The sequence below is a fragment of the Bos indicus genome, chromosome 12, assembly GCF_029378745.1.
Source record: "Bos indicus isolate NIAB-ARS_2022 breed Sahiwal x Tharparkar chromosome 12, NIAB-ARS_B.indTharparkar_mat_pri_1.0, whole genome shotgun sequence".
In the NCBI taxonomy this organism is placed as follows: Eukaryota; Metazoa; Chordata; class Mammalia; order Artiodactyla; family Bovidae; genus Bos; species Bos indicus.
The window spans coordinates 27,820,535-27,842,374 of NC_091771.1; the positions used below are offsets into that span (position 1 = coordinate 27,820,535).

General features: G+C 42.6%; 1 protein-coding gene across 7 annotated transcripts in view; it reads left to right on the forward strand.

The window, feature by feature from the left end:
* The window catches only part of STARD13 (StAR related lipid transfer domain containing 13), a 492,634-nt gene that overhangs the window by 448,524 nt on the left and 22,270 nt on the right, over nt 1-21,840 (forward strand). For all 7 annotated transcript variants that reach the window (XM_070800199.1, XM_019971413.2, XM_019971415.2 and 4 more), the window contains 3 exons: nt 7,213-7,276; nt 18,166-19,556; nt 20,752-20,925. In XM_070800199.1, the coding sequence (XP_070656300.1) occupies nt 7,213-7,276; nt 18,166-19,556; nt 20,752-20,925 (1,629 nt within the window). The remainder of the gene's footprint in view (nt 1-7,212; nt 7,277-18,165; nt 19,557-20,751; nt 20,926-21,840) is intronic.

The following is a 21,840-nucleotide window of genomic DNA, read 5'->3' on the forward strand; positions in this document are numbered from 1 at the left end:
CGGCCATGTGCCGGGCAGGAATTCAATACATGTTTGTTAAATTGCATTGGAACCTGGAAGAAAATAACCTGTCAGTTCACAAATTATTTTAACGCTTCTACCTGTGAGAGGATATTGTGTGGCAATCAATTATTCATTTTCTCCTCAAATGCCCTAAATCTCTCTCCTCCAGAGCTACACTTTTTCACGGCAATCACTCACAGCTCAGCCCTCTACTCAGGCTTCTCTGAAGCTGCTGCCTGCAATGACTGCTAACCCAAGAGGCATATTTTATGTTATGTATCACTTACTCTTAAATATTTGATACAGTGAACCAACTGCTCCCTTCTCTGTGTAATGCTCCTTCTGTGGCTTCCAGGACCACTTCGAGCTGATTCTGTTGACCTCCCATGTCTCTGACTACACCTTCCCCCAGCCCAGCTCTTCCTGCTCCACTCAGGCCTTTAGCATGGCAGTTTCCAGGGCACTGAATTCTCCCTGGAAGATTGGTTTAATGATTATGTATCCTCTGTGTATATCCTCTACTTGCTGATCATTCCGAAGTGGGTCTGGATGTCACAAGGCATCCCAACATGACCTCATGTCTCTTCCCTGAATCCCAGTCCCTGGCCCCTCCCTACTCCTTGGTTTTCTCTGTTAACTGACACAGGCACATTGACAAAAGCCTGAAACCCAGGAGTCACCCTCTATTTCTCCCCGGCCCCCACACTTCTATGTCAGTGGCCAAGTCCTCATCTGTTCCCACTCCCCTCTGCTCCTCTTTGCCATCTCTCACCTAAACTGTTAACTGTCTTCCATCTGTTCTTCTTCAGTTCCATCTCCATCCTGCCCCCAGTTTTGTCTCCGGCATGCAGTGGCATTACATTACTCTCCTAACTCCTTCAGTAGCTCCCCTTTGCTGCAGATTGCTCTAACATCTTCATTTTGGTTCTTCGTGATCTGACCCCTGCCCATCCCACCAGTGATTCCTGCTCACATCCTTGCACTTCCGAGACTAGAGAGCTCCAGTTAATGACTGCTGGCTTTGCCTGTAGTCCTTTTCATCTGGGCAGCAAATTTCTCTCCGTCCTTCATCGCCTTGCTTAAATACTGCCTCCTCTGGGAGGCTTTGTCTTTCTGTGTCCTGAGAGTTAATTGCTTTTCCTTTTGTTCATCATATTTATATCCCACTCAGGACTGTGAGATCCCCACGGGCAGGGACCATATCTGGTTCACCTCTGCATTCTCAGCCCCTCAACTTGTTCCTGGAACGTGGTGCCCACTGTCAGATGGTCGTATCTCAGCTTCTTCTCTTCCTGTTGACTTTCCCTCCAGAACTTCAAGTTTCACTTTTAAAATGAGACTTCTGACTGTTTCTCCTTTACTAATGCATGAACCCTTCTAAAGCCTTCTGAAGACAACAGTAGAAATTAACAGGTTCTGGTAGCCATGGACATTGTGGGCGGTCCGTCTGAAAGGGTCAAACTGCTTTGCTTATGTCAACACGTAAATCCAGTTTGCCCAAAGCACAAACTGCACAGCTTCAATATACGTCATGGGTTTCCTCTTTCCATGGAAAATGTAGTGAGGGGAAGGAAACTATCATTTATTGACCAGCCTGTGCAAGGTCCAGGACATAGGCTGTCATGTCCCAGGCCTCCTGGATCCTCCTTGAGGAGGCTGGAGTGGAGAAATCTCTGGACAGGGCCAAGTCCAGCTGTCTAGCTGATGCATGGTTCCCCTGAGCAAGTGTTTTCTCTCAGAGCCTTAGTCTCCTCATTTGAAAATAAAAGAGGTCAGGCCAGTCGGTCCTCAGAGCCTACCAGGTTCTAGTATTTCCTTAGCAAACATTTACCTAGTGGATTCTCTCTGAACCAGAGCCTGTGCTGGGCATTAGAGATGCAAATGAGGTGCAGCTCTCAGCCTGTCATATTCAGTGGGGAATAGTTCTGCTCTTCTGACTATACAAGGTCTATTGTGACTAAAACCAGTCGCTGATTGGACCAATGTAAACAAAGTGTGTTCAGTTTAAAAGAAAAACCTACAGAGACTATCCTGTATAAAATTTCCTGCTAGGTTTTAGGTGGATTAGAAGAATAAATTATGGTTCCTCTCAAAAGAGGCTCTAATCCAGTGGAAGACACACTGTTCATGCAGCAAAGAAAACACATTTTATAATTCCTGTTCATGCAGGGATAGTTTTCCAGGCCACCAGTGACAGACCAACTCAGGTTTTCTGAAGGGTTTTATGTTACTTACCATTAAGTGCTTTTTGTTGTTTGTTGTTTAGTTGCTCAGTCTGTCCAGTTCTTTGCGACCTCAGGGACTATAGCCTTCCAGGCTCCTCTGTCCGTGGGAGTTCCCAGGCAAGATTACAGGAGCGGGTGGCCATTTCTTCCTCCAGGGGATCTTCCTGACCCAGGGATGGAACCCGCGTCTCCTGCATTGGCAGGCGGATTCTCAATTAAGAATCCGCCTGAGTCACCTAGGAAGCCCCATCATTAAGTCTGAGGGAAACAAATACTGATGCTAATATTTGTCCTAAATGCAGCCTGGCTATAGTCATAGCAGAATTCATGGTGGTTTTGATAAAGGGCTGTGAATCCTTCTGTTACATGACATGGTCTTTTACCTGAAGCAGCCACTCCTTAAAGAGGCATCTCCATCTCACCAGGGTGTATGTTTTATCCATTTTGTATTCTTGGAGAGTCTAGCCACTGTTTACATTATAGAAGATAAATACAGACTGATGCTACACCATGCTGAGAATGTCTGCCTAGTCTCAGATCACCATAAAGAGTGTTTTCCCTCTTTGTCTTTTGTTCCCAGCTGAAAAAATCAGTTGGGTTTTTTCAGCTTTATTGAGGTATAACTGACAAATAAAATTATAAGATATTTAAAGTATATGGCATGATGATTGGAAAAACGTATCTGTCATGAGAGGAAGAACTGAATAATTGCGCATATGATATTTGAAATTGTATCCAGAATTTCTAAGATGTCTTAAATCATAGCAATTTTGTAGATAGAATTGAGTACTAATAAGAAAGTAGATTCAGAGCAAAAGAAATGCATATCGCTTTACATCAGTAATTTCAAATTCCAAGAAATAAAATGACTTTTAAATGAATAAAACAAAGATTACATTTTTAAATAATAGGTTTTATTTTTAGAGCAGTTTTAGATACACAGCAAAATTAAGCACAAAGTATGGGGAGTTCTCTTCTGCCACTTGTACCCCCATATACACAGCCTCTCTCACCATTAACATCCCCCACCCAGGTGATACCTCACAACTGTGAACCTGCATTGACACATCCTTGTCACCCAAAGTCTATAGTTTGCATTAGGCTTCACTCCCAGTCTTATACATTTTATGGGTTTTGACAAATGTGTAGTGTCATGTATCCACCATTATAGTATCATACAGAATATTTCACTGTTCTAACAATCCTCTACCCTTTCTGTCCATCCTGGGATTCCTCTCTCCCTCCTAACCAGTAGTAACCACTGATCTTTTTACTGTCCCTATACTGACTGATCTTTTTACTGTTTTGCCTCTTTCAGAATCCCATCTAGTTGGAATCACATAGCATGTAGCCTTTCAGATTGGCTTCTTCCATTTAGTAATATGCATTTAAAGTTCCTCCCTGTCTCTTTATGGGTTGATGGCTCACTTCTTTAGGACTGAATAACATTCCATTGTCTGGATGTACCACAGTTTATCTGTTTACCTACTGCAGAACCTCTTGGTCACTTCCAAGTCTTGGCAATTATGAATAAAGCTGCTCTAAACATCCCTGTGCAGTAGCACCTCACACCCACTGCTACTGTGGGCATGTTGGCTGCAAAAGTTGGGTCACAATGGTTTATATTTTAAGTATATATGTCCTTCAGAAATACAATATTTATCTTTATGGATTAAAAAATAATTCCTGTGCAAGTTTTTGCGTGCACTAAGTTTTCAACTCTTTGAGTAAATAGCTAGGAGTGCAGCTACTGGAATGTATAGTAAGAAGGTGTTTAGTTTTATAAGAAACTGCCAAACTGTCTTCCAAAGGGGCTGCACCGTTTTGCACTCCCACCAGCAGTGAGTGAGAGTTCCTGCCGTTCCTCATCCTGGCCTGCGCTTGGTAATACAGTGTTTTAGAGTGTTGTCGTTCTAATAAGCATGCTATGGTATCTCACGGTTGTTTTAATTTGCAAGTTTGTAATGATATATGATGTGGAGCATTTTTCATACGCTTATTTGCAACTAGTGTATCTTGTTTTGGTGAGGTATCCTGATTTTTGTCTTTTTTTTTTTTAATTGGATTGTTTTATTATTTTGATTTTAAGAGTTGTTTTGTGTGTTTTTTAGATAACAGTCCTTTATCAGATGTTATTTTTATGAATATTTTCTCCACGCCTATGTCATACCCTTTCATACACTGGACAGTGTCTTTCACAGAGCAGAAGTTTTTAATTTAATGAAATCCAATTTGTCAAGTATTTATTTCATAGATTATGCCTTTGATGTTGTATCTAGAAAGTCATCACTAAACCTAAGGTCAGTTAGATATTCTCCTATGTTATCTTCTGGGAGTGTTACAGTTTTGTGCTTACATTTACTCCGTGATCCATTTTGAGTTAATTTACGTGATGCGTATAAGATCTGTGTCTAGACTGACTTTTTTTTGCATGTGGATGTACAGTTTTTTCAACGTTGTTTGATGAACACCTATCTCTTCTCCACTGTGTTGCCTTTACTCCTTTGTCAAAGATTGCTTAGCTCTATTTGTGTGGGTCTATTTCTGGGCTCTTTATTCTATTCCACTGATGATTTGTCTCTTCTTTCACCACTATCATACTGTCTTGATTACTATAGCTTTATGGTGAGTCTAAAAGTTGGGTAGTGTCAATTCTCCAACATTGTTCTACTTCAGTATTGTGTTGGTTCATCTGCAAGCTTTTTTCAAAATATTGCAAATCTTAAAAAAATTTTCCTATTTGTTTATTCATTTGGCTCCACCAGATTTTAGTTGTGACTTGTGGGATCTCGTTCCCTGACCAGGGATCGAACCCTGGCCCCCTGCATTGGGAGCATGGAGTCTTAGACTTTGGACCATCAAAGTACATTTCCAGTACATTTATTGGAAAAAATTGTGTTGAGTGAACCCACACTGTTCAAACCTATGTTGTTCAAAGATCAACTGTACATAATGCACCTCAGATAACACTTTTAGTTCTTAGGTAGAGACCTTAACACATTTGGAACTGGCTATCAGCTACAGGAGCAAAGGACTTGCAGAAGATAGCTTCAGACTAGGTGACCAGCTTCTAGTCCATAACTGCCCGTCGTAGTTGACACTAATGTATGTCTACTAAGTGGGGAAACTGGAGATGGCTGAAAATGAGGATAGTTATTAAATATTTTAAGTAAATATCACGATAAGAAGCTGACAAAAGAACTAGTTTCAATGTGAAGCATTAGTGAAACCAATTTAACAGGCTGTCTGTCTCCTGACTCTAAGTAAAAGATGAGACGAGACTGACTACGACCCAGAAGAGGCAAAATTCAAAGACATCATGGAGCTCTAATTAACAGGTAGATGACTCTGTTTTCTAGCTTGGGTGACTTGACTTACTGGTGATGTTGTTAATCAAGACAAGACTTTAAACAGGAAAATCAGGTTTTGAAGAGAATACAGTGAGTTCAGTTTTCATAGGTGAGTTTGAAGGGCCAGGAGGACCCCACAGATGAATGAGACTAGTGAGTAGCTGAAAATGTAGCTCTGGAGCTCAGGTAGGGTGTCCAGGCTAGAGAAAGAAGATAACCATCATCAGAATCTAGTTTATTTTAAGAGCTGATATCTCTTTATTCCTATGCAGAGTAAAAAGAACCCACATGATGTGGTGGATGTTACAGTCAAACACAGGATAAAGGGTTAGCTTTGAAAAAGAATCTGAACATCTTGCGCTTCCCTGGTGGTACAGTGCCTAAGAGTCCATGCTCCCAATGCTGGGAACCTGGGTTCAATCCTTAGTCAGGGAACTAGATCCCTCATGCTACGACTCAGAGTTTGCATGCCATACAGTCAAATAAATAAAGAAAAATATTTTTTAAAAAGAATATGAACATTTCTTATGATGAAGGAAAGAACTGTTAAAGTAATTAATGACTTAAGCTGTATTTTCTCACTGGCAATGGTCTGTTGAGGAATTGTGATATTTTTCATGATATGAGAATGAATGCCTACAGAGAGAAAAAAAATGAAATAAATGCTGGGTAGCAATTTGAGGAGCCCAGCTGAGGGAGAATTTCAAAATGTAAGTATTGCTATGTACTAGTCATCACAGACTGCTAAAACAAAATACCACAGACTGGGTGCCTTAAACAACAGAAGTTTATTTTCTCACAGTTCTGGAGGCTGGGAAGTCCAAGATCAAGGTGCCAGTGAGGTTTGGTTTCTGGTGAGAACTCTTCCTAGCTTGCAGACAGCCACCTTCTTGCTGTGTCCTCCCATGGCTGATTGAGAGAGAGGGAGGGAGTGCTCTGGTGTCTCATCCTTTGTTCAGTCACCAAGATGTGTCTGACTTTTGGCAACCCCATGGACTGAAGCATGCCAGGCTTCCCTGTCCCTCACCATCTCCTGGAGTTTGCCCAAGTTCATGTCCATTGAATCAGTCTCTTCCTTTAAAGACATTAATTCTATTGGATTAAGGCTCTACCTTATGACTTCATTTAACCTTAATCATTTCATATTCCAAATACAATCACATTGGGGTTTAGGGCTTCAAACTGTGAGTTTGGGGAGGACACAATTCAGTTCATGGCATATATAATTCAGCACTATAATGTGAGTTCTTTTCCCATTTATACACAAGAGCAAGAGAGAAGAGAGATGGTTGAGTTGATCCAAATTTGGGGACTAGCAGGATAGACTGGAGAGGTCAAAGTGGCAGATGAAATGAGGGGCTGGTGAAAATATGGCTTAAAATTACTTCCCATGGGTTCCAAGAATGATGGAAAGGGAAGCAGCAGGGTTTGGTAAGCTTCATGGAAGGTCCTCTCAGGTCTGGAGAACAAAAGGGAACACTTTATCATGTACCATCTCTTGGTAGAGTCCTTTCTTGGGATGTAGTTGGTTGTTTCTGCACTTTCAGCTTCACTGGCAACCAATGAGAATCATCAAACTGGAAAGATTTAGGTTCATTAGTGATAGCAATGATCACATTTTTCTTTCCTTTTAGACGACTAAATACATTGAACAAGTGTGCCTCAATGAAACTTGATGTGAACTTCCAAAGGAAAAAGGTAGGTGCAATTTACTATACCTTACTAAGACCATGGCTGTACCAGCAGGACGAGCTGCGTTCACAAATTAAAAACAACACAAACCTAAGCGAAATTCTGAAATGACTGACCGTAATATGTGTTTATTCTCCAAAAATCTCGTCTTATCATAAGCATCATGATTCAGCCCGACAGGAACCTAGGCTAACATCTGTTTCACTTTGCTTTAGTTTTGATCAGAGGGTTTGCATACAAACGTAAAATGCCTTGTTTATGATAATCTTTCAGAAGTTTGTTTAGCTGTAAATATCCACTCTATATTAGACTCAAGTTCTCCGGTGATTTGTAGATTAAGAGAATGCAAAACAGAATCTATGGGGTGGGCTATGCCCGGTGTCTTCTGCTTCATTCTTTCCTATGGCATTTTATTTCAAGTGCAGTTCAGGATGTGATCATTGTCAGGCTGGTTCATGTCATCGTGGTTGAGCAGGTGGAGGGAGAGGGTAACAACAGGATTCAGAACTCACCCCATCTCTCCATTCTCACCCGTTGCCCTTTTCTCTAGTCACAGGGAGCGTCCTTCAGTTTCCCGAATCACTACACTTCCTCTCTCTTATAGGACTTTGCAGGCATTTTTCCCTCTGTAGGAGCAAGGCTGGCGATTTCAGTTCTGAAACAAAGCTATACTTTATTGAGGACTTAACTGTTTTCCACAAGCTATGTTATGGCATTTCATGCATTGTGGCAGAGGGTCTCTGTTTTCTAGAGAAGGGAAATAAAACCTGAACTGGCTAAGTCCCTTGCCTGTGATCTATTAGCTGGTGGAGGAGCAGGGTTTCAACTTCAGGTGTGTCTGACTCCAAAACTGAGGCTCATAACCACTGTGCTGAAAGACCTCTCTTTCTCACTGAATTGATCCTTTTAGGAAACTCAGAATTAACATCGTTAGCTACTTTTTTCATTTCACATCTTCAGTATGTAACAAGTCAAGCCGCACTATATTTTGAAGAAGCAGAGAAAACATCCCTGAGTTGTAAGAAAGTGTTCTTTATTCTGGTCTACACAGAGAAGTCATTACAGCCCATGGATTTTAAGTCACTCCCGAGTAACCAAATCTTTAAAAATAACTTTAGCCTGAATTTCTGCTCTAAAATAGCACCCAAAAAAAGCGCAAATGAATTTTGGTTGACCTCACCTTCAAAACAATTTGGGGTTTGAGCTAGGAACCAAAGATTCAAGCTAAGGAGGTAAAATGGTGAAAAACAATATCCAGAGAATATATTAAAACACGGGCAATTTGTCCGGGTCAAAGAAAAATGAAAAATGTGGGAATAAATGTCCCAACAGCTGTCTGGCTGAATAGAGCCCTTGAGAAGTACACACACTGTTTGAAGCAGGAAGGTCAGATGTTGTTTTGGTTGTAACACATGGTTCTTATTAAACCAAGCGCAGCCACGCCTGTGTGGCTGGTCTGTCCGGCTGCCAGTGCAGATCCTTAGCTGCTATGTATCACAAACACAAATGCCGAAGACTAACGACACGATTTGTTTTCAACCAAGTGGTGTGATTGAATTCTTCCCTTATCACCAGCATTTCAAAACCCACATGTGGGACAGGCTTGAATAACATGCATTAGGCCATGTTACCTTCACAGAAGCTCCTCTGTAAATTGGTCCCTTCGGTATTCTGACATTCTTAATTTATGCCTTACGTTGGCTATGGTGGCATATACCCTTACAGCCCCTACTTAGCTGTGGGCCCCACAGATGCAGGCACTTGAATAAAACAGGGCTTTCCACACTGTAACACAGGGACTCGTGGCCTGAATTTTGAAATAAATAAATCCAGTGAGTGATCTCCACCCACTCGTGAATCTTAGCCGTGATGCATATTGGTGGCTGTGGTCTAAGCAGCTACATAGGAGACCCTGGTGGTGGCACATGTCCCTACGATCTGCTCCTTACACAAGTCACAGACCAGCCCTTTGTCATTGTTCAGTCTCTCAGTTGTGTCCAACTCTCCATAGCACCATGGACTGCAGCACACCAGCTTCCGTGTCCTTCACCATCTCCCAGAGTTTGCTCAAACTCACGTCCACTGAGTCAGTGATACCATCCAATCAACTCAACCTCTGTCACCCCCTTCTCCTTTTGCCTTCAGTCTTTCCCAGCATCAGGGTCTTTTCCAATGAGTTGGCTCTCACATCAGGTGGCCAGAGTATTGGAGCTTCTGCCAATCCTTTATTTTACTGGAAAAAAAAAAAAAACAACTAAATACAGACTAGGACTAGGCTAAATGATCAGAGGTAGAAAGTGAAACTTGAGAACCAAACACCACAAGAGCTTTAACTAACTGTGGAATTAGTTTGGCAGGAAAAAAAAAAAAAAGACAGTAGCATTTCCTCTGGGCTTGTCCCTATTTTAATCAATCCAAGAAACAGAAATATAATGCTCACCTTCAATCTGCAGAGGCCCAGACGTGTTTAATTCCCCAGAATGTCATCCCCAAATGGCTTCACCACCGGGAATGCGGTCATGCTTCTCCCTCCAGGGCCTCAGGAAGGCTGTGTGTGCTTCTTAGCACTCTGTGGTGTGATGAGAAGGTGCCCACAGTGCCCGCTCCACGCCAGGTCACTGCTCATCATTAACCCCACGTCACAGATGCAGAGATCGAAGGACAGGGAAGCCCAGAGCCACTCAGAAACGGCACAGGCAGGATCTGAACCGAGCTGTTCTGCCCCTCCTGGCCCTTGAGAGAGATTCAGAAATGTATTGTCATGAGCTTCTGGCCCTCTGCCTGAGACCCGGAAGGGCTTCCTCAGCAATATATACAATTAGGTATTTTTATTGTTGTTTTAGAAGAGGGATATTTCTTGCTTTTTGTACTCAAGTCCACAATTTATGTAATGTCTTCGTGGAAATTTACCTTTGGATCTCTTGTGGTAAAAGAGTCATGAGTTTCATTGCTCTGCTTTGAATTTGGTTCTCACCTGATTTTGTTTAATTCTGAAGAGTTTGGTGGGTTGACCCAAGACGGGGGAAAAAAACAAAACAAAATCCAGAAATAGATGACAATGGTGAAGCCTCATTCATACTTAGTTAGGCAGGCACTTTCCTTGTACATCAAATACCACTCACTCGTAAAGCTCCAGGACAACTGAAATCGCACCTTACACTTTGCAGAAAAGAAAAGCAGTCCTCTAAAGATTCAAGATTACTTTCCCCATGAGAAGCAGGTAGAGTGTCCTCAATCTTGGCCATGCATCTCACTGAAAGACTTACTAAACCCCCGCATTTCTGAGAGCCTGAGGACCCAGCCGTTGCCCACCACTGGCCTCAGGCTCCTCCCCTTGCAATGCGGCAAGTGGCAGGGCCGTGCTTCTGAACAGGATGGCTCAGCCACCCAGCTCCAGTCAACTTTAATGGAAGATACACATCTAAATTTCCATGTACTTGTGGAGTAGCCAACTCTTACATCTGTGGGCTCATATGGGCTCCTGTTTCCAGTGTAAAGAGATGGTCAGATTTTGTTTAAAAAAGACAAAATCCTTCCCTTTGCGGTGTCTGTTTTTGGCATTTGTCTCTGAAGCATATATTAATTTCAGCTATGACTTCTCACTTTTTTAGAAAAAGCCAAAAGAAGTTTGAAGTTTCCTCTAAATTAAAAACGCCAAGGCACATGCAAAGCTACTCTTTCTCAGAAAACTGTTCCTTCATTATGTCCTACAGAATTCACACTTGCTTTATGACAACACTGAAATCCCCTCATTACAGTCAGTGTTAATGTGATGTGGGTTCTATTCAAAGTTAAAGTCAGAGACTAAAGACTCCAATAAGGATCTCTGTTAAATGAAGAAAGAGAGAGATGTGTACACACACAGGACTCCTACCCAAGATTTCCTGAGGCAGGACGAGCAGCTTCCAAAGAAGGTCCTGGTTAAAGTCACGGTTTTAATAAAGCTCTCTGAAATCATGACCCCAGGGTGGAAAGCAACACAGAAACCATGACTAATCGCCACGTTGCAGCCAGCACCTCCTGGCCTCGATGCCGTGGGCATTTCAAAGGAGCTGCAGCTGTTGTGAGGGGGCCCGGTCTGAGCCTCCGCCTGCACCCTCCCCCCCATTGCCTTTCATAACCTCGAATGTCCCGTCAAATAAGACACCACCAGACAGCTCCAAACAGCAGAGCAAATGAGAGAAGTTACTTTTCATTCCATCATTCCCTCGGCTAAAAAGTAGTACATCTTACATTGAAGAGTGTTAAGTGTGAATATCCTCGAACCTGGATCTTTGAGTGAGAAGAGCGCTTCACTCATCTTTTCCAACCTCCTATCCAGGACAGGATTTACTTTCAGAGCATCCAACAATTCACTCAGCCTCTGTTTATAAATATCTAGACTTGAGTTCATTAAAATGCAAGGCAATTTATTTTCTCCTAACTACTGGAAGTCTTTCATATAATAAGCTAAAAGTTGACTTGATGTAAATGTGCCCGTCTGATTCCAACTCTTCTCTCTGGAGAGGCACAGAATATGGATTTCTTCTTTGTCTAGATGAGAGCTCAGCAAGCTACTGCTCCTGCTGTGGTAAAGAAAGTTGTACTGGAATAAAGCCACACCCATCCTTTTGGCTGCAAAGGCAGAGTTGATTAGTTGTAATGTTCTAATATTTACTATCTGGCCCTTTACAGAAAGTTTTCTGACCTCTATTCAATCTAGAACAAAGTTTCTTAAACTGTCTAGAGAGAATGATTGATTTTTTAAAAACTTCCCAGCCTGCCACTGACCAAGATACTTCTGTAAAATTCATTACAAAACAATTATTAGAAACATAAATAATATTAGAAATATGAATGATACAATCATTAGATAATCTCTAAGAATTGTACTAGAGAAAATACAAGACTAAATGTTTTAAAAGACTGTGCAGATACAAAATTGCATTCCAATAAATATAACTGGAACAAATATAACAGGAAACAGAAAAGAATTACAAAAATTGTTCATATTTTTACTAAAAGTGTATACTTAGGCAATTAATATGCAGAATCATGATTGCATTTGCAACTTTTTTTCTGTTGTTCAGCTGTCAGAACTAAACAAAAAGTTTACTTTGAAATACCAATTCCCCATATTAAATGTCTATACACACATTTCAATCAAACACTATGACTATGAGTATTCCCCATGGTGAGTTTTCTGTTTGCTTTCAAATTTAGGTTTGATTGACAGAAACCACTCACAGGGGAAAATGTGTATCTCATATGCTTCTTTGTTTTAATATTAACCATCATAAAGAAGCCAGTCTCACAGGATATGTTGAGTGGGGCTTACCTGACGGTCCAGTGGTTAAGACTCTGCCTTCCAAATTGGGGGGTGCAGGCTCAATCCCTGGTCAGGAAGCTAAGATCCCACATGCTTTGCAGCCCAAAAAACCAAAACATAAAACAAAAACAATATTGCAACAAATTCAATAATGACTTTAAAAATGATACACATTAAAAAAATAAAAATAAAGAGGTTTTTAAAGTAATTTTTAAAAGCTTTGGCTATTCTTTTTTACTTTTACCAAAATGAAGTAAGTGATGCTATATTGTCAAAATTCATCTTTAATCCACGTCACTAGCTAGTTTCTACAATAGTCTTTCTGTAAAACAATGGATCCTGTACATTATACACTTTGGGTTATGCTAGATAAACTGATCTTGAAATGTCACATGTAACATGGACCTTGTGAGCCCAACACACAAGCTGGTCTCAGCCCCATTTAGTAAGATAAGTCCAGTGATCATGAACTTGGATCACACAGCCATGCCAAATGGTGACAAATGGTTTTAATACTTACTCTCAGTGTCTGAACTCACCTCTCTGAAGACTGCTTAGGGGACTGTCAGCCCCTTGGCCACACTTTGAGTTGTACTGTTCTCGAGTTCCTTTTTCCTAAACCAAACCATTAGTCCTTTCAATCATCCTTCATAGAAGGTTGTGATGTCTAGATCACTGGCCAACCTGATTACTCTGCTCTGGAAATATATCCCATTCCCTGTGCACTTTAAGCTGTGGCCCATTGTTCCTAATATATGTTACCAATGCAGAATACAATGGGGCTGCACCTCCCAAATGTTGAGATCCATGCTTTTGGTAAGATATCCTAAGGTGGATGTCTTGGTTTGGTTACCACATTACATGGTTAACTCATATTAAGCCTAAATCTGCTACAACTCTCAAGACTGTTGATAGGAACGAAGACTGTTTCATCCCACACATTCTATAATAGATTTGTGAAGTTAAGTTCTTCGTGTTTAACTTCATGAAATTTCATCTTATTAACAGGCCATCCTTCAATTCTGTTCAGATCGTTACGCATCTCAAATCAGTATTCTCTAAGAACAATAATTAGTTTCATCTTGCACTTTAAGATTTATCTGGCATTTTCACATATAATCTCATTTGATTCTATTGGCAAACCATGCCAGATGTGCGTTGTTATCATTTCCATTTTACAGCTGAGAAAATTGAGCCTCAGAGTGAGTGCCTTGCTTAAGATCACTTAGTGAGACCTGAATGGATGGGATGGGGGCGGGGTGGAAGGGAGGTCCAGAAGTGAGAAGACACACTTATACTTACAGCTGATTCACTTCACTGCCCAGCAGAAACTAACACAACATTGTAAAGCAGTCGTCCTCCAATTAAAAATAAATAAACAACAACAAAAAAGATCACCTAGCGAATAATCTGTACCATCTTCACAGTTTAAACACATGAATCCTTCTGAGTCATTCAACTTATTCTTAAAATGGACACGGCCTGAAGGCATCCTGCATCATTCGCTTTCAGTCTTTCCATCACCCTCTCTGGTGGAGGTACTCAACCAGCTACTCACAAAACGCTCTGTAGCCTCCAGCAGTTCAGTGTCTTGGCCTTTTGTCAGTTCCTGGCTGAAATCCAGACACACCGTGTCCCTAGTATTTCCCTGGTTTACTAAATGGTTGAGATAAGAGAATAAAGTTAGTTTGGTGTGTCTTTTTCTCATAAAAACATCTGACTCCTAGAGGTTTCCATTTTGCATTTCTAAATAATCACAAACTATTTGTGTTTAGCCTCAAAAAAAGAAAAAAAAAAAAAAAAGATGAAATCTGATCATCTCCTAAAGAGTACACCTTACATTTATTATTGGAGAGTCTGCTATGTCCCTAACCATCTGCTGGGCCATGAGTGTATAAAAAACTAAAACTGTGGTGTTTTTCATGCTGTGAATCAAGGCCCATTGGTAGGTTATCAGGTGAATCTAGTGGGTTGCAAACAACATTTAAAAAAAAAATGAAATGGACTAAACTAGAATATAAAAAATCAGAGGATAAAGATAACTGTGACAGCATAAATTTATGTATTTATTTATTTAGCTTTAGTGTAATTTGTATATGTGCCTTGAGTTGTGCTGGAATTTTTTTTTTTAATGAATAGCTAGCATGTTTTGAGCACTTAGTATGTTCCATATACTATTATCAGGGCTGTATTACTTCCTTTTTTCCTTCTTCAGTTTTATTGAGGTATAATTGACATATAGCACTGTATCAGTTTAAAGTGTGCAGCATGATTTGACTGACATACATCATGACTACCACAGTAGGTTTAGTGAATATCCATCATCCCAGAGATACAATGCTAAAGAATAGAAGAAAAAAAAATGTTTTTCTTTGTGATAAGAACTCTTAGGACTTACTCAGTTAACAACTTTCATATACAACATACACAGTGTTCATTATATTTATGGTGTTTTACCTTGCATCTCTAGTATCCATTTATAACTAAACAATATATTTCTAGTTGTATGTCACTATCAGTTTCAAAGATCCTGCACCAGTGGGAAAAAACAGACACAGAATCATGTCAGTACCCTCTGGATGTACTCTGATAATTGCATACTAAAGAAGATAGATATCTTTTCCTTTTTTCTCTGTTTTATTTTTGTTTTTTATTGCTTTGATTTTTGTTTGTTTGTTTTGGTTCAAACCATCTAAATACTGCAAAATTTCCCTGAACTGTTTGCCTTTTTCCCTAGGAGTTTACCACTTTTTCACATGCCTTGGTTGGGTTGTAAATATCTCTTTTTGCCCAGAGCCAGTATAATAAGGTCTTAGAGCCCAGCAGACAGGAGTGGGCTTTCCATCCCTAGCCCGCAGTGCCCGGCTTGGCATCTTTTCTAAACCAACATAAAGAAGTCCTTCTCCAACTAGTATGTGGTTTGCTAGCATCAGTAACCAAGTTTGGGATTGCTTTAGAGAGCTCATTGGAGCCAACACTAAATGTTGTAGTTTCTATTTTAAAATATCTGTATTTTCTTTAAAAGCATATCCTTCTTTTGCCTTCTCAGAAACTATTTGCTAAAAGGTTTTTTTCAGAATGTTTACTTAATATCAACTTCTCCTAGCTTCCTGAAATACGACATGAAAATCCAATAAACTCAACCTTCAAACTGTCACAGGACCTGATATTTAAATGGCCCTCAGATGTCAGGGTTTATTGTATCCATCACAGGGAAAGAAGAGGTAGAAAATACTATGAAGAAAGGATATTTTTGAGTCTTCATCCTAGAGTCTTGCCCTTTTTCCATTTGGGCAACTTTTTAAGCTCTTTCGCTAAAGTTTTATGCAACTTTTTTAAAACTCAAAGCTAATTTCCCACCATGCTGCCACAGCTATGAAATTCTCTGTGATTGCCATGGTTTTCTACTTTCTTCTACCTTATACTTGAAAGTTCAAATTTGTCATTTAGTCTAATCCCTGTGAACCTAGATTTTCAGGGAATAAGAATGGAAGAATCCCACATTCACTGACTGAGCATCTGTTTACTTTTCCTTGAAGTTAATAATTGCGATGTCCAGAGGAGTTAAGGTGGATGCCAGATATATAGAAAGATGGATAAGCCGTCTATCTTACACGCACAGGAAGCACAGACGCAACTGAACAAACACGAGAAAATAACCAATAAGCAAAATACTCCTCAGTGAAGGATTGGTCAGTGCATTATTTCATGTAATCCCCGAAGCAAACCTATGATGCAGAACCAATTTTCAGTCCCATTTTATAAATGGTAGAAATGCACTTCGGAGAGAGTAAGCAACTTTCAGACAGTCACCTAAGTCTAACTGGTACTGCTTGCACTGGCAACCAGGGCTTGGAACCGGATGCCAAAGTAAAGTGAAATAACACTTAGTCCAATTAATATATATATACATACACACACATAGAGAGAAAGAGAGCAGTTACTCTCTGCTCGGCATTGGGGAGGATATAAATATGAATACAACACAGAAAAGCAGGCCCTGGTCCTGCTCAGTTTATCTGTAACAGTTGAGAGTAGGTGCTTGGGACATGAGATTAAGATAGCATTATAACAAATGTTATAAAGATCTAAACCGAATGCTACAGGAGCACAGTGGAAGCATAGTCACTGCCTTGGGGCTGTCAGGAAGGCTTCAAAGAGACCCATGAAGCTGAGTACCCAAGAATGGTCAGGGATCAGGGAAGGACAGGGGACAATATAAACCCTTTAGGCTCTTGATCCTGTCGCAGAGCTGGGTGTTGGGCCTAGTTGCAGGTCAGGGAGCAGAATGCAGAAGATGGGGAGGAACCGCTAACATAAGAAAAGCACACTGGAGTTAGGTCGAAAGAGCTTCAGGTTGAAAGTCAGGTTGAAAATGCCATACCCAGACTTCGGAGAGCTAAGGGGAACAGAAAGTGTCTAAACCGGGAAACCCTGTGATCATACTTGGATTACACTGTGGAAAGCCGTTTAGATGGAGAGGATGTTGGCCCGGTTTTCACTGTAATAACCCAGCCAGAGGTGCCAAGGGCCCACACTGGGGAATGAGAGTGAAGATATGAACGAGGGAGCAGATTTGAGAACCATTTCAGAGTCGGATCTTGGTAATGCACATAATGAAGAGAAGGAAGGAATGGATGATCCAGTTCATCTGGAAAGGAAATTAGTTATACATCTGTGCTGGGCCAGGCCCAGGGATTTGCAAAGATAAACAAAGCCATCTCTGGATTCAGGGAATCCAGACTCTCCTATCTCAGGGGCTACAAATTCAGGCAGAACCCAGACGTAAGAGAAATGTGTGAGGTGTATGACAGGGGAAAATGGTGGGGCCATAGCACCCAGATACCCGTGTTCCAGGAAGGCACTCGGATCCAGGGCTAATTAAAAACAAGAAGGCTGGCCTGGTGGTGCTGGCTGAGATGGGACCTTCCTCCACCAGGAATCTCTAGAATGGCTCCCAAATTTCCACTTGCAGGAATTTGGAGATAATTTGGCTGTTAACTTACATGGGAACATATGCTAAGAATCAAGTCTGGGAGACTAAGGAGTATTGGCTTGAGATCTAGTGACTCTGAGGCTCAGAAGAGGAAAGCTAGAAATATGGTCCTAGGGCTCCGTAAAGAGATTTAGGGAAAGAAGTGAGTGCCTTCTATGGCAAGATTAAGTTTCTACTCAAAAAGGGAGAACTGCAGGTGTTTTATATTTAGCCTGTCTAGCCAGATGATTAGGCTTCCCTGGTGGCTCAGACGGTAAAGCGTCTGCCTACAATGCAGGAGACCTGGGTTCGATCCCTGGGTCGGGAAGATCCTCTGGAGAAGGAAATAGCAATTGGTCCACGAAGCTTCTTAGAGAGGAAGGAAGGAAGGAAAACTGAAGGGAAGAGAGCTGGACGGGTTGGAAAGGGATCTTCCAGCTTCTGGGAAGGAAGAGGTCATCCAGGACAATAAAGATGGTGGAGGAACCAGCAAAAGGGTCCACCCATGGAGGGAGGGAAGGAGGAGGCAGGGGTACCATGCCCACGCTCCCCAGACTGCCCTCTCCACCCCCGCCACCCGTACATTATTAGCATCCTGCTGCTGTTTTCCAGGGTGACGACTCTGATGAGGAAGATCTCTGCATCAGCAACAAATGGACTTTCCAAAGAACCAGCCGCCGGTGGTCTCGCGTGGACGACCTCCACACACTGTTTCCTGGAGGAGACAGAAATGGGTCGTCGGGAGACATTAGGATGAAAAACACGACCAGCAGTGAAAGCGTCCTCACGGATCTGAGCGAGCCCGAGGTCTGCTCCATTCACAGTGAAAGCAGCGGTGGGAGCGACGGCCGCAGCCAGCCTGGTGGTCACGGCGTCGGCCGGGAGGCCTTCGAGGGCCCCGGGCAGTACTGCGCTGACGGCCCGGTCATGCTGGACGCCGCGCTGGTGGGCAACAGCCTCCTGCCGTCCTCCAAAGACGGGCTCCAGCACCCTTTGCACCCAAAGAATGAGAAGCCCAGCCGGGCCAGAGCCAAGTCGTTCCTGAAACGCATGGAAACGCTGCGAGGGAAAGGCGCGCAGGGAAGGCACAAGGGGCGGCCCGGGGGCCTGGTGATCAGCGGGCCCGTGCTGCAGCAGGAGCCCGAGTCCTTCAGGGCCATGCAGTGCGTCCAGATCCCAAACGGACACCTCCAGAACTCGCCCCCCGCCACCGGCAGTGCCGGGCTTCCTGGCGCCACCAAGTGGGGCGCTGAGAGCAGCCCCTCGGAGAACAGCAGCAGCGGGGGGAGCACGCCCGGCCTGAAGGAGCGGAAGTGCCAGGAGGCCCACAAGCGCGGGGGCATGTACCTAGAAGACCTGGACGTGCTGGCCGGGACAGCGCTGCAGGACGCGGGAGACCGAAAGCACCACGCGCACGAGTTTCACTCGCAAGAGAACTTGGTGGTGCACGTCCCCAAGGACCACAAGCCAGGGACCTTCCCCAAGGCGCTCTCTATCGAAAGCCTCTCACCAACAGACAACAGCCACGGGGCGAGCTGGAGGACCGGGAGTATCTCCCTGGGCAGACAGCCCGGCCCGGGGGCCAGGGAGCCCAGGCTCGTGGGGTCCTGCCACAGGGCGAGTAGGGTCAGCATCTACGACAACGTCCCCGGCTCCCACCTGTATGCCAGCACCGGGGACCTTCTGGACTTGGAAAAGGATGACCTCTTCCCTCACCTGGATGACATCCTCCATCACGTCAACGGGCTCCAGGAGGTGGTGGATGACTGGTCCAGAAACGTGTTACCCGAACCACAGACACACAGCTCCGGAGAGGCTGGCTTCTCCCCTTTCCCCTCTCCCAATCAGATCACCTTGGATTTCGAAGGCAACTCTGTCTCTGAAGGTCGGACCACACCCAGTGACATGGAAAGAGATGGAGCATCTCTTACTGAGTCAGAGGCCACTGGGGTCAGAGAAAGGAGGGACTCAGGAGTAGGGGCCTCTCTGACCAGGCCAAACAGGTTGGTGGCATGGCTCTGTGAAATGAGGTTTAAATCCATTTCATAATAATTATGGTCTGTTTAACAAACATTTATAGAGTACCTTCTAAATATTTAACACTGGTCTAAGCGATGTACGTGGTTGGGAATTATTTGAACAGTAGTATGTCTTTTGTGCAGATTGAATCCATGTTAACTCACATTTGTTTCAATCTTGGTTTTATGCAAAAAAAAAAAAAAAAAATTGAGCTTCTTATGTGCAAAGCACTGATAACCAGGCCCACTGCCCGTGCACAGGCTCTTCCCATGACCTTGCCAAGCATCTCTTTTGCCAAATCTTAAATTTTTAAAAAGTTCTATGAGAAATTTCTGAGATCTAAGGTGTATGCAGTACTTCATATGTTTATTTTGACTTTAAAATGCAGAATACAAAGCACATAAAAGCTGTTTTACTATGATCACTTCACAAGCACCTTAGATAAATGGCCTGGAAGGGGGTAACCAGTAGGAACAGCCCTACTGTACGTGTTGCTGGGTCTCTCCCAAGGCAGTGATGTCTCTCGGGCTCACTGCTGTACAGTCACGTCAGGAGAGCTTCATCTGCACCTGTCACAAGTCAGAGTGTGGAGTCAGGACGGGAGTGTGACTGTACTCTACAGCTCCCAAATGTGTGTGATCTCTATCTCTGCCTCTGTCTGTCTGAACGTCTCTCTCTTTCTTACACACACAGTCTCAGGTGCTTTCAACACTGTGGGAATGGATTTAGGAATAAACTAACATATAACATTTATTATATCACTTATTTAAGCCTCCTAATGGTGGCACCTACAGTAAAGAATCTTCCAGCAATGCAGGAGACCTGGGTTCGATCCCTGGGTCGGGAAGATTCCCTAGAGAAGGGAATGGCAACCCACTCCAGCATTCTGGCCTGGAGAATCCCAGGGACAGAGGAGCTTGGCTGGCTACAGTCTATGGGGGTCGTAGAGTTGGACACGACTGAGCAACTAACACCACCAATGAAACAGATAATGACTTCTTCCAAAATAGTTTCTTCTGTTTGTTCTGTGCATTTTGTGTCTTTCTGCTCCATTTGCTCTGTAACTCTCTTGGCTCGGAAACTATTTTGATTAGCTACTTAAAAATCGGTAATATCCCATGTTTTCTGAAAAACCCATCCCTTTTGTGACCGGCTTCTCTGACGGTCTTTCCGGTAAAGGCGACTCCGGTGGAACAGCTTCCAGCTCTCACACCAGCCACAGCCATCTACGGCATCACCCCACATCAGCGGACAGACAGCCGGCCAGCTGAACCTGCTCCAGCGCTTCTCGCTGCTCCGCCTCACGGCCATCATGGAGAAACACTCCATGTCCAACAAGCACGGCTGGACGTGGTGCGTAGCCCATTCGCCTTGGAGCAGACCATTTATTCCAGGGCTCAGTGTGTGATGGCAAGCACTTCAGTGTTTGCTTTCTGAGTTCTGAGGAATCTGTTTGTTTTCTTCACTGCCAGTTTTCTGGAACAAAAATTGCCCAGAGTTCTTCCTCAGTGTCCACCCCTGGGCTGCCAAAGCCTGGATGAGATGTAGCCTACAGGAAGCATTACTTTATTTGTAGCTCTCTGTCAGTTTCCAGGGAAGGCAGTCAGGCTCCAAGTAAAGAGTGATTAGTTGTGAACAGAGACATTAAAAATAAACTTGCCATAAAGTAATTCTGGCAGTTTGCAAAGAAAACATCTGTTTCTTGTACCTCCTGGCCCAATGCAGAGCTCCACGCTTAGAGCATTGCTTCATTCTGAGAGCACTGAACTCTTCAAATACAGTTCCGCTCTTATTTCATTGGCTAATAAAAACAAGACTATGCAGTAAACCTTTGGAATAAGGAACTCACAAAAGCATATGTTGGAACTTGAATGTGGACCGATTTTAGACAATTTGATGGATTTGGAAAAACGTAAGATGTGCTGCTGATTGTCATATGTTATATATTATGCACAAAGAAGAATCGGCAGTTTATATTTTATAAAATATAATAAGTAAGTTATAAATTGTGTGGTCAAATCAACATATGCTTGTGCATTAAAATTTTCTTTAAAAAGTACAACTGGTTCTAGAAAAGTAAGGGAAGATATTAACATAATATTTTATCTTCTCTTCTTTCTCCCCCAACCCCAACCAAATTTCTTCTTTCTGATGTAGTTTTTAATTTTGTTTTGTTTTGTCTTATTGGGGACTTTAAAGTGTTTATCATTTAAGAAGTGTGTCCGTCACAGTTAAACTGGAATGTCAAGCACTTAGAAGCAGGGCCAT